Below are 13,520 nucleotides of genomic sequence, written 5' to 3'. Positions count from 1 at the left end.
TTTTGGGCTCTGTCATGTTTGCCTCTCTTTAACTAACTTTACGCCCGAGAGTTAGAAATAAAACAAAACAAAAAACTTGGCTTGTAAAATTTTGCTGTGCTGTAACTGGATACCTATGTTCTCCGATAGTGATTGTCAGCCAACAGATTTTCAGAGTAGCAGCTGTGTTAGTCTGTATTTGCAAAAAGAAAAGGAGTACTTGTGGCACCTTAGAGACTAACAAATGCGTTAGTCTAAGGTGCCACAAGTACTCCTTTTCTTTCAGCCAACAGAATAATCTTTAAAAAAAACCCTAACACCTTTGTCTCCAGGCAAATAGGCAGAAAACCCCCCTAGTTGCTCCTAGGTTTAAAAAAAAAAAAAAAAAAAGCCTTCAGGTCTGAAGACTTGTGAATTTCCCTGCAGGAGGTTAACTACCCTGCCTTTAGGTAGAGAAAACTCCAGCTCACAAAAGACAATTTCCTTTTGTCTCTGCTCTGGCCCCCAAGCAGAGACAAAAAAAAACTAACTGCTTTCAGCCGAAAACCTGCTTTCCAGTAGCCTAAAGGAAAAAAAAAATTCCTTTTTAAAATCTGTGCTTCTTAAAAAAAAACAAAAAACAAAACAAAAAAAACACCTCAAATTGATCTCAACATGATTTCAAGTTAATCCCACTGCTCTGCCACCATGTCAAGGTTCCTTCTTCACTCTGAACTCTAGGGTACAGATGTGGGGATCTGCATGAAAAACCCCCTAAGCTTATTTTTACGAGTTTAGGTTAAAACTTCCCCAAGGTACAAACTATTTTACTTTTTGCCCTTGGACTTTATTGCTGCCACCACCAAGCATCTAACAAGTATGTAACAGGGAAAGAGACCATTTGGAAACAGAAAAGGAGTACTTGTGGCACCTTAGAGACTAACAAATTTATTAGAGCATAAGCTTTCGTGAGCTACAGCTCACTTCATCGGATGCATTTGGTGGAAAAAAAAAAAACAAAACACACCTTTGGAAACGTCTTTCAGCCCAAAATCCTCCCCAAGCCCTACACCCCCTTTCCTGGGGAAGGCTTGATAAAAATCCTCACCAATTTGCATAGGTGAACACAGACCCAAACCCTTGGATCTTAAGAACAATCAGGTTCTTAAAAGAAGAATTTTAATTGAAGAGAACAGTAAAAGAATCATCTCTGTAAAATCAAGATGGTAAATACCTTACAGGGTAATCAGATTCAAAACAGAGAAAAATCCCTCTAGGCAAAACCTTAAGTTACAAAAAGACACAAAAACAGGAATCTACATTCCATTCAGCACAGCTTATTTTATCAGCCATTTAAACAAAACAAAATCTAACGCATATCTAGCTAGATTACTTACTAAGTTCTAAGACTCCAGTCCTTTTCTGTTCCTGGCAAAAACACCACACAGACAGAGCGAACTTTTGTTTCTCCCCCCCCTCCAGCTTTGAAAGTATCTTGTCTTCTCATTGGTCATTGTGGTCAGGTACCAGCAAGGTTATCCTAGCTTCTTAACCCTTTACAGGTGAAAGGGTTTTTCCTCTGGCCAGGAGGGATTTTAAAGGTGTTTACCCTTCCCTTTATATTTATGACATACATTTTTACCCGATGGAGACATTTTTCTGATGCAAGTTTTGACAGAAACTGATGTAGTCCCACAAAATCTTTAGGTTTTGGCTAAACTGCAATATAGAACAGAAAACTGTTCCATAGAAAACATTTTGACCATCTCCAAACATGGCCACTTACCCTGCTATCCAAAGGAGCTTCCTGGGTACCAGTCCTGGTTTGCTGGGTCAGGAATTCACTGACTGAGCCAATCCAGGCAGGATGCTCCATGACCGGAAGCATTTTCTGAGTAACCCAGCAATGCCAGGCAGAGGTTTCCTCTAAACCTGCATGTGGGCCTGTCAGCCAGGAGGGAGGGCTCACACAAAGTAGATTAGTTTGACCCAACTTGACGCACATCAACTCTACTACCCTCACTGTCTCAGAGAAGATACTGAACACCCTGTGCACTGCTCAGTAAGGGACTTATTGCAGATGGCGAGGGGCCTTGCAAAGTGGAGGAGTCCCACTTCCAGCTACCTTCAGGTATAAATTTTCTGACTTGAACTGGTTGGAGGCTGTCACTGATCCCCAGGATTGGTGCAATGGCCCCAGTTTTGGAAGGGTCTCCAGGAGGAACCCCCTCAGCGTGCCAGATCCCCTCGGGCCCTCGCTCTTCAAGGGTTTTCTTAGTATAGGCACAACGTGCCTCAGATGGTGCCATGCAGCCGCACCGCCACCTTAGACCGGAACTCTGGGCCTGCGGCACCCCTGCTTCCCACCGTGAGCCCCATTCAGCGAGTCCAACTGAGACCGGCCCCGATGGAGACTTGTCCACTCTTTGGGAATTGATGCACCTCGCCTAGCATTTGCAGGGACCCTCACACAGCGTTGTCCGAACAGCCGGGTTTATTTGTTAACTGGAACGCAGTGTGGGAAGTTCTTAGGGGAGTCTAGAGAAATGAAGGTTAAAGCATCATCAATGCTGGTCAGTCCAGAGCACAGCCAAGCTGTAGCAAACCCTTTGGTTCAAGCTCTGTCTCTCTCTCTCCATCTGACCTCCTTGGTCAGACTCCATGCAAGAGTCCGGCTTCTTCCATCCCCCTCCTCATAACCTTCCAGTGCTTTGATCTCAACCTGGGAGATTGTTGTTCAGCTTTCCTAGGCAGAGGCAGGGAAGTCCACATTCCTCTCGGCCATTCGGTGCTAGGTGCCCATGTCCTGGCAATTGGATTTGCGGTTGTCTTCTCAGCTGCTTCCTGGACATGGAGACTAAGGCCCAGGCTGCTAGGTGCACCCACACCTACGTGTCTCAGCCTGCCCGGAGAGCAAACTGTCCCTTTCCACTCACTAGGTAACAAGGCAGTATATTGGGGAAACCGAGGTCCAAAACAGGACTCCAACATATTACAGAATTAATGTCCACTTTGTCACAGCGGCAGCAAAGTATTTTGATCTTGCAACACTATTCGGCATTTAAAAGGCACAGGTGCAACTTTTTGAAATGGATTCATTCTGGGACGTTCCCGTTGCCAGCAGAGCTGCCTTCAAACCCTTTCCTCCCGATTCTTTCGCTCTTGCGTTTGTCGCACAAACTATCCAGATAAAGGGTTTCTACTCCCCTTTCGGTTCAGAATGGACTTTTCAGAGACCAACCACTCCACAGAAACAAACAGTGACAAATCAACATGCCACAGGCATTTTCAAGATTGCTCAGGGCCAGATTTACAGGTGCTCAGTGCAAACTCAGAGCCAGATTGAGAAACCTAGCCCCTTCTTCTGGTGCCCATGAGGGATGCCCCAATGCCCGCAGTTCTTCGGGAAACCTGATTCTGTGCTCTGAGCCCTTTGGAAAATGCTGGCCAGAGCATGGGAAATAAAGGTCAATGTTTGCATGCTACTTCCAGGGACACGATCACAGAAGCTACTTGTATTTCCATTTTGTGCCTGACATAGTTACAATTTCCAAGATGTCCTCTTAACAGGATACATTTGCCACCAGGAACAGTGTGTTTGAGAGTCTTGCAAGCCAGCAGTTGCCCCCCTGCAATTTCCCCGTTTGGTTTAGATTGCAAAGTCAATGCCCCAAAAATGTATGCGCCCAAGGGAGCCAAATTTTTCTTAACCCTTTCGTTGCTGCACCAGCCTGCTTTGCCCTCCCCTCGCCCTGCATCCTCAGCTCCCAGGCAGTCTATAGAGCACCAGGAAATACCACGTACATCGGGCTGCTGTGAGGGCGCCCACCAGTCATGGCTAGGTCTGCCCAGTAGTCACGAAGTGGGCGATTGAGCCAAAGAGGGCAGATAACGCAGCAAGCGAGAGAGGGGATGAGTCAGAGGTGCCCAGAGACAACCTTGCAGATCCGTGGATGTTGGCCGCAGGTTATCCCAATCCACTCCACAAACTGAAAAAAGTCCAGGCTTCCCTGGGTAACTGACAGCAACATACTGCCCCTCTACCTATCGATCTTGAGGTTTCATATGATGCCCTTCACCGAAGTATCTGGGGGCCTTCCATGGGAAAACCAAAGACTTGCTAGTGAAGGAAAGCCAAGCTCCCTGGGAAGCAGGTCATGGTCTTCATCCCCATGTTACAGATGGGGAACCAGAGGCACAGAGTTGCAGGTCACGATAATCAGACCTGGGCACCTGTATCTAGGGACCCAGAGAAATGGCCTGATTTGCAAGGATGCCAACCATCCATGTCTCCAAGGAAGCTCAGCATCACAGGCACCTAAATATGCTTAACTTTAGTCACCCAGGTTTGAGGGTCTTTCCCCAGAGTCCCACCTGACAACTAGGAAGGCCACTCCAGACGGCCGGCACTGCAGAGAAGCAGCGTTTTGTGCCATCAACAGCGACATTAAGATGAGAACTACATGGTAGGTGGGAGGCTGCTTCTCAGCGTTAGCTCTGTTTGAGCTGGTGCACTCAAAATACCAGCAAGGCCGCAGTGGCAGGCGCTCGGACTAACCACCTGAGCTCAAACCCGCTCGACCCCCAGACGCGCTCTTGGGTAGCTAACCCGAGCCACCACCCCTGCAGCAACAGCCACGCTGCTGTTTTTAGCCTGCTAGCTTCAGCGCCGCCAGCCCAGGTCTGTCTCCCCACTCTGCCCGCTGCCCTACAGACAGAGAGACACAGGTGAGGCTGCTGCTGGCTGAACAGGGAGGGGGAACAGAGACAGGGAACAAAACCAGCTGCCCCCAAAAGCCTCGACCAGGGGAGTGGCATCACCCTCACCAAATGAAGGCATTTAGCTCTGCATTATGTAACAGGCATTATGGTGCCAATCTGCAACAGGTGTGGGCTGCCTTGCTCCCAGAGACTCTAGACCAGGGGTTGGCAACTTTTCAGAAGCGGTGTGCCGAGTCTTCATTTATTCACTTTAATTTAAGGTTTCATGTGCCAATACTACATTTTAACGTTTTTTAGAAGGTCTCTCTCTCTCTCTCTCTCTCTAAGTCTATATATTATAACTAAAACTATTGTTGTACGTAAACAAGGTTTCAAAATGTTTAAGAAGCTTCATTTAAAATTAAATTAAAATGCTGATCTTACACCGCCGGCCCGCTCAGGCCCACTTCCAGCGTGGGGTTCCGTTCACCTAGGCTGGCAGGGGGCTGAGCGGGGCCTGCAGCCGGGACCCCGGCTGGCAAGGGGCCGGCAGCCGGGACCCCAGACCGGCAGTGGGCTGAGCAGCTCAGCCCACTGCCGGTCTCGGGTTCCGTCCGCCGGCTCCTGCCAGCCAGGGTCCCTGCTGCAGGCCCTGCTCAGACCGCTGCCGGTCTGGGGTTCTGGCTGCCGGCCCGGGGTTCTGGCTGCCGGCCCCTTGCCAGCCGGGGTCCCGGCTGCAGGCCCCGCTCAGCCCCCTAGATCTCAACCCCAGCCTAGGTGAACAGAGGGGATATGCCGATTCCACCCCCTTCCCCAACGTCCCCGGAGCAGAGAGCCCGCTGGGGCTCTGCTTTTCCCTCTCCCCCTCCCTAGCAAGGGCCGTCAGCTGATCTGCCGCAGGGAGGTAGTGGAGGAGGGGCAGGAACCCTGCAGCTGGGGGGAGAGGTGGGGGGGGAGGGGGAAGCTTGCCTGCCCTGCAAGGAGAGAGTGGTGGGCGGAGAAGAGCGGGCAGGGCTGGGCAGGATTTTTAATGGCACACTGCTGTCCCTGGCAGACAGCAGCGTGCCATTAAAAATTGGCTCACCTGCTGTCTTTGGCACACGTGCCATAGGTTGCCAACCCCTGCTCTGTTCAGTATGTAGAGAGAAGCTCAGGAGTCTGCGTGTTAGGTGACACCCTATTTGAACCTCATACACACCCTCCGAGGGATAAGTACATTGTACTGCACAGGGTCAAAGAACACCAGGGACTCTTAAAGCCCAGAGCTAGCGTCCATAGAGTTAAACCTGATCTTTCAGAGCCCCCCCTTAGGAGCATGGGTCACAGCTCCAGCACCTCCATTCAGCAGCAAGGGTTGTCTCTCACTGGAGGCTCCCAGCTGGGGCCCCAATCCTGCACAGAGCTCAGAGAGAGGATCTGGAAAGGACTTGGGACCATTTCTGCACCCTAACGGTGGAGAGAGCAGGTGTGGACAACCTGTTGGGGGTGGTTTTAACAAATGAAGTCCTCTCCTGCCTCCCCTTCCCCAGCTTTTCCCTCTTTTCTTTAAACTTTAGAAACATGTTGCAAATACAGTCTGGCCTTCCCAGTCGGAGGGTCAAGAGAAACAGGACTCTGGATGTGGCATGGGGGCTCCGTCCTGTGCCAAGCAGCAGGAGGGGATAATCCTTCACAGAACAAGCGTCATCCTCCCCCCCATCCCACACACATACACACAAGGGTTGAGTTAAAGAAGAATTTCAAGTAGTCTGAACAAAAAATCATCTCCCCACTCGGGTTGCACTTCCTTGGCAGCTCTCATGGCATTATGCTGTGCCCTTAATGCCATGATTCAATCTCCCTATTCTGTATGAAAAACCCAGCACCTCTTCCCCAAACATATAGCATTTACTTTCAAGGCTAGAATGGCTTGCCTGGAGCTTTATAAGGAACTCTGGCAAGCTTGTAATTCTCCCAAAACCAGGCATTACAAAAACCCAGGAAATTCAAGGTTCAGATTACATGTAAATCCAAACATGTTAAAGGTAAGAAATGCACAGCAAAGGCATGCAAATAACCTTAACTCTGCCCTGCAGCGATGCAATAAGGAGGAAGAAAACATGAAACAAATGTTTGTTTAAAGAAAAAGAAAATGTGATCTAATGGTCTCAAGTTGCAGTGGGGGAGGTTTAGGTTGGATATTAGGAAAAACTTTTTCACTAGGAGAGTGGTGAAGCACTGGAATGCGTTACCTAGGGAGGTGGTGGAATCTCCTTCCTTTGAGGTTTTTAAGGTCAGGCTTGACAAAGCCCTGGCTGGGATGATTTAGTTGGAGATTGGTCCTGCTTTGAGTAGGGGGTTGGACTAGATGACCACCTGAGGTCCCTTCCAACCCTGATATTCTATGATAATCTGGGACTCCAAATACTCAAATCCCTTAGCCATACTGGCATGGCACCACAACATGGTAGAGTGAATATTATTTGGGTACCTTCAATGTGCATTTCTTACCTTCACACATCTGGAACGAAGTGAAACCTTAAATCTGATACCCTGGTTTAAATGCTTGGTTTTGAAGAGAACATTACTGGGATGTTGTAATTATAGACCTTGAACTTCCTGAGACATACTTTTAGGTTTCAGAGTAGCAGCCGTGTTAGTCTGTATTCGTATTCTGAGACATACTGTCCATCTTAACTGCATCTCAGTGTAGTTCTGTTGACGGGGAATGCTTTGGCTGGATCTCCAGTCAGCTACAGACTCTTGCAGGGTAGACAAGACCCGAATTTCTAATGTCAAATATACAGCCAGTCCCCACCCCTTCGACATGTGCCCTAAAGGGCACAAAAGGGAAAGTCCCACAATTGCCCTTTGCAAGGGAATCTTTAACGAAATGCCACAAGACTCTCATGCTTTCCCTGCCAAGTCACTGCTGCCTCCCACCTCTTCTTTTCCCAGGAAGCCCCCCATTCTCCTGCTGCCTGATCCTAATGCGGGTGGCGTCACATCCCAATGCCGTAGCTGACAGCAGCGACGCCACCTTAGGCTTTTGCCGAGGGAATCGGGCAGGAGGATGGGGCTGGCGAAGGAGGAGCAAGGTCACAAACATCTTGGTAACAAAGAGCAAGGAAGGGAAGAGGGATGCAGAAAGTGACTAGTGAAGCATTAGTGACATCCCATGGCGCCCATCTAACGTTTGCTCAGTGACAGTGGAGATGCCACCCTGCCCTTACTTGCTGCATCACCGCAGAACTGGGATTGGCTCATCATCACTCTCTTGTACAACTCTCCGGCTGCTCCGCTCACTCTGATCCAAACCTGGCCTCACCCTCCGGGGCAAGGCAGCCTGTTACCTGGTGGTGCGGTGCAGTGCAGTACCCAGGGCCACCTGCCCCAGCCGACCTCTCCAGAGGGAGCCAAATGACAAGCAGCCCGATTTTCAGAAGAGCTGAGCACCCACCAATGCCCTCAAAGTGGCTGGGGAATGCAGACGCTCAGCCCCTAAGGAAAAACAGCCTTAGACTTCAACACAAGACATTGTTCACAGCTGATAATTTGTATTACAGCAACATTTAGACCCCAACTGAGCTCAGGGCTCCATTGTGCCAGGTGTTGTACCTACACACAAGAGGCAGTCCCTGCCAGAGAAGCTTACAATCTAGATACACAATACAGAGGGGACGGGGAAACTGAGGCACAGAGCAGGGAAGTGACTTGCCCAAGGTCATGGAGAAAGTCAACGGCAGAGACCAGAATACAACCCAGCTCTTCTGACTCCCAGGCCAATATTTTATTCGCTGGGTTTTTCCACCCACCACATTCCTGCACCTCTGCAGGTGAAAGACCATCCTGTCCACGATTCCAGGAAGGTTGGGAGAAGGCAGAGATATCGCCCTGTACCCAGTCCCACACAGCAGGGACAGGTGCATGCAGCACTAAGCGGTTACCCCAGCTGGAAACAGGAGAGATGGCCCTACTGTGGAGAGGAGGGAAGTTACACTTATTCAGCTGCCCCCTGGCCCACATCTGGGGCACAGCTGGGAGACTGGAACCCAACTCAGACGTGTATTTTTGCCTGGCAGGGCACAGTTTCCATTTTTGCCTGGTCAGGCAGACTTGCTAGCTATTTAGCAAACAGGAGGAGCAGGGAAGAGCTGCTGTGACCAGCCTGGTCCAGTGTACCTTGGCACCTGACCCAATCAGCCCAGCCCTAGGGTGAGGTACCAGCTAATACAGAGATTACACTGGTGCAGAGGGGAAGTGTGTCCAGTTATGCAAGGCAAGGAGCCTGGGCCACACTGAGCCGCAATGCCTCAGGCAGCAAGCACACAGGTCACAACCAGGTGCACACTAGGGGAGAGCAGTGCCCAGCCCACAGCAGGAGTGAGGGGTGGCAGGAGAGGTGCTCACGAGGTGCCAGGCACCAACCAAACAGGCTGCACAGAGACAGGGCCTAGGGGACGCCCCCACATACTGATGCTGCTGCAAAATAGATCCCTGGCTCCCACAGCACCTGCTTGGGTGGCTGCTCTGATGCATGCTCTGCAAGTCCCCATGCAGGGCATGCACTCCTAGGCGGCACGTGCCATGCTGCCATCTGGGCCACTGCTTGCCAGGTTCACACACACGTTCTTTGGGTGGGCAGGGAGGTGCCACTTCTTGGTCAGACCCTGCCAGCCTTGCGCTGAACACCCGGCTCCTCAGGACCCTCACCAGTATCAGAGGAGTAGGGCACTGTCCAGCAGGAGGGGGCAGACTCTAGCTCGGCATGCATCCCCCCGGCAGCACTTCACTGCTCCAAGGCGCATCATGCCAGCACAACCCACCTGGGCAGCTTATTGACCTCCTTTAGCAACTGAGAGGCATACCTTGCGCATTCCCCCCGTTTCCCCTCCCTCCACATTGCCCCCGAGGCACATCTAGCTAGGTATGTAGCCCACACACAGTGCTATGGGGGGCAGTGGCTTGGAACAATTTGCATAGTGGGGGTCCTGGGAGCCATTAAAACTGCAAACCCTGTATATGATGGAAACCACTTTCAGCCAGGGGGTGCTGCCACACTCCTGTACTGGGGGCGCTCTGCGTTCTCATAGCAGCTGGATCCACCACATTCACTGCTCCAGAGAGCAGGGCAGTCCCAGTGCCAGGAGAATGGCAGCTTCTACAGCAGCTTTGTGAAGACACCCCCCTGCTGTTTGCCCCTTCTTCAGAGAAGCTGAGCCAGGTGTGAAGAGGGTTGAGAAAGCAAAAAGCCTCCTTTCTAGCACACACAGCATGCAGCCCACTCAGCCTGGTGACTGCCCAGCTGTTAAGGAACTAATCACAGAGCTTTCTGTGGTCAGTGTGGTTCGGGAGCCATTTGAGTTTGCCACGTGTCACTCTCGGGGAAGAGAGCACCCAGGGCACGTGTCAGACCTGATAAAGCCAAAGTGCCCTGAGCATTTACCAGCTCCGCACTTCACCCTCCAAACCCCTCAGCATGAGGTTCCTATGCACCTTTCCTTAGGGGCAGGAATCCACAGTACAAGGCTTGGCTCCTTAGCATGACTGGCCAGCACTGCTTAGTAATGCAACAGGATGACTCAGTGCTGGTACCTCTGGATAAAGCTAGTGGGCCTGGAGAGAGCAGAGCTTTGAGCATAAAAGAGAGAATTCTGCCCAGCCTTGCCTGATCTTTCCCTCCATAAGCAGGTCCCAGCTGGACGATCAGAGACATAGATGCTCCAGATACCAGGATGACATAAGACCCAATGCTGCAACCACTCACTCATGCAAGTTCCCCCATTACTTCAATGGAATGGACGGCAACGGTTGCAGGATCTAGGGGGAAACATAGCAGCCCAACATTTCTGAAGCAGTTGCTTGCTAACCCTCAAATCAGAGGCTAATTAGACATGTCACCTGCCCCCCCTCCCAATCCCGCCAGCGACGCATTGCCTGTTCCCAATGCTTTGTCCACTGCGCTTTCAAATGTGTCCGAGGAGAGGGCTTCTGCCGCTGGCCTGGGAAGGGCTATTTCCCCTAACCTGGCTTCACTCGCCCGGTCACCCAGCGAAGCTCCAGGATTGTAGCCAAATAAGCAAGGAAGAAACTTCCTCTGCTCAGGAACCCGCAAGCACATTCTGCATTAATTACCCTGCGCCTAATTCTTCTTTAAATCAATGGCCCTTGCAGCTCGCTCGGCAGACTCTGCGCAGCCCATGAACCCAGCCCATGAACCGCACTCGCCAGCCTAGGGATTTCTTAACAATGAATCAGACCGAAGTGGGTGGGGGAAGGGAATGAGTTAAATGTAAGTAAGAATCATTATAGCCTCACCGATTCCAAGAAGGGACCATTGCAATCATCTAGCCTGATCTCCTGTACAACACAGGCCAGAGACCTGCCCCAAAATAATCCCTAGAGCAGATGGGATGTTTTTCTAACCAGTCTTGTCAGTGATGGAGAATCCAACAGGACCCTGGGTAAAGTGTTCCAGTGGGTAATTACTCTCACCATTAAAAATTTACATCTCATTTCCAGTCTGAATTTGTCTAGCTTCAACTTGCAGACATCAGAATGTGTTCCACCTTTCTTTGGTAGGCTGCAGAACTCAGTATTAAATGTCTGTTCCCCATGTAGGTCCGTACAGACCGTAATCAAGTCACCCCTTAACCTTCTCTTTGTTAAGCTAAACAGATGGAGCTCCTGGAGTCTGTCACTATAAGGCAGGTTTCTTCTTCGTTCTTGTGCTTCTTCTCTGACCCCTCATACTTCGATACCAAATTGATTCTCCTTTTACAGATTGATCCCAAGGGCTGTATCCAGAGAGGGGTCAGGCTCACGGAGGGGCATATCCTATATACACCTTAAATCTCTCTCAGCCTGCAGCGTTGCCTCCCGAGCACCCAAAAGCAGGAAAGCTCTCTCCAGATTAACAAATGGGGAAAGATGCAGCTGACCCACATATGATTTGGAAACCTATTTATAGCACATGGACACAAATGGCTTGTGATAGTGCTCTCATAACAGCCATATCCAGGGGGATAATGAAAATGGAGCTTGACAGAAGCATGGCAAACCTGGGATTTTAGTTACTTTCAGGGAGCAGGGGGGAGAGGATGACAAAGCTGTAGACCTTGGCACCAACATGAAACCATCCCAGATGTTCTGAACCGGCACCAGCATACGGTGCCCCTTACCGGAGAAGGCCCCTGGGTAACTCAGGTGATCCTATCCCACAGTGAGGCTGCCCAGGTACGGGGCCCAATTGTTGCTGCCGCACACAAATGTGGAGGACAAAGCACACAGTAACACCCATGCGTGCACACACACAACGGACTCGGAGCGGCCTCTCTTGGTTACTCCTTGGGTTTATATAGTCTGGCTATCTGTGCGTGCACCCAGCACAGAGACAGCCAGACAGCACCAGATTTCTGCATCCAGAGCCCATCCATTATTCACCTCACATAGCCAGAGCCTGGGATATTGCATCTTCCTAGACCCACACCTGGGGGTGGGGGGGGGGGCAGCCTCACGCTCAAAGGCGAAAGAGAAATAAAAACAGGAGCCGCCTGCAGACCCAGGGAGGGGGGCTCCGAAGTGACCCCTCACCCTCCTGCAGCTCATTAAATAGACACGGGGGTTCAGCAAAGCAAATGCAGATCCCCAGCTGCCATCTCACGGCATGCAGGGCGTGAGGTCTCCCGGCCTCTGGGCTGGGAGGCTGACCGGGGGAAGGGGGCAGATTGCCCAGCCCAGGATCTCCAGGCACGGCCGGGAAGGCATTCAGAGGCCCGAGGCCCGTTGCACCGCTGCTGCTAGCCGGGGACAAGCAAGCTACGGCGTCCACCGGCGAGCAGTGGGGATCTCGCAGGCAGCAGGCAGCTCTCCCCCCTTCCGTGCAGCAACCTCTCCCGCTCCGGTCTCTCCTTTCGCAGGCCAGCCAGCGCTTTCCACCCCCATCACCGCGGCAGATTTCTAAGGCTCTGCCCTTTCACCTCCCTCCCCCGAAGAGCAGCTGGGCTCATTCCTCTTGCACCCCCGGGCCCCGGCAGGCCGCCCAGCCCAGGTGGCACCTTCCACCCCAGCGCAAGGGAACCAGCGCGCAGCCTTACCGGGCTCCTGCGCTTGAGAGTCGCGTTCTTCCAGAGCAGGAGATGCAGCTGGTGCAGGAACCCCATGTCGGCCCGGCCCGGGAGCCCGCTGGCGGCGGAGATCGGGGCCGGCCGGGGTCAGTCGCTGGAGCCCGCTGGCAGCCGGGCGAGGCCTCGCCGCTCGGGGGCAGGTTGCTCGCCGCGCAGAGGCGGGCCGGTGGCGCTCGGCAGCCCCGCAGGTGGAGGTGCGCTGGCGGGGCGAGCCCTTAGTCTGCGGCGACTTCAGTTCCGTCGCAGGGAGCCCCACCCCCCCTGCCAGCGCCGGGGCCCTGCCTCTTAAAGCCGCAGAGCCCCGGCCCTCCCCGTGGAAGCCTGGCAGTGCCGGCACCGAGCCTGCGGCTGCTGCTGCTGCCGGGGGGGGGGGGTCCGTGCAGCCCCCTCCCCGGGCCGGGAGCCTCAGCGGGAGCAGGGCTCGATCCGGCCACCCCCGGCGCGCTGCGCTAGAACCGCGCTGCAAGCGGCGCCCTGCGCCGCCGGGAGAGCGCGCCCCAGAGCCCGCTGAGGGAGCATCGGCCGGAGCGGGCCGGATGGCACGGGGATGGCCGCCGCAGGCCCCGCCCCGAGCTAGACAATGGTCAGGCATCGGTACAGGACCCACAGCCCGGCCTGTCCCTTCCCCCCTCTGGGCCCGGGTGTCTCCCCCACCCTGTGTCTGAGTGGGGCCGGGCTGGGTCTCGCTCTGGGGCCGGGCCCCCCCCAGTGCAGCCCCCCGGTCTCTGGGGGCAGAGCCAGAACTAGGCATTTTAG

General features: G+C 52.7%; 1 protein-coding gene across 1 annotated transcript in view; it reads right to left on the bottom strand.

Moving 5' to 3' along the window:
- Nucleotides 1–12,997, bottom strand: part of ABCA2 (ATP binding cassette subfamily A member 2) — a 131,653-nt gene extending 118,656 nt beyond the window's left edge. The window contains 1 exon segment of the mRNA XM_043498611.1: nucleotides 12,735–12,997. Coding sequence (XP_043354546.1) covers nucleotides 12,735–12,800 — 66 coding nt within the window. The 5' untranslated portion in view covers nucleotides 12,801–12,997.
- Between the last annotated feature and the right edge of the window lie 523 nt (nucleotides 12,998–13,520).

The sequence above is a fragment of the Dermochelys coriacea genome, chromosome 16 (assembly GCF_009764565.3).
Source record: "Dermochelys coriacea isolate rDerCor1 chromosome 16, rDerCor1.pri.v4, whole genome shotgun sequence".
Classification (NCBI taxonomy): Eukaryota; Metazoa; Chordata; order Testudines; family Dermochelyidae; genus Dermochelys; species Dermochelys coriacea.
Note: the sequence above shows the minus strand (reverse complement) of the source record. Positions and strands in the feature narration are given on the sequence as shown.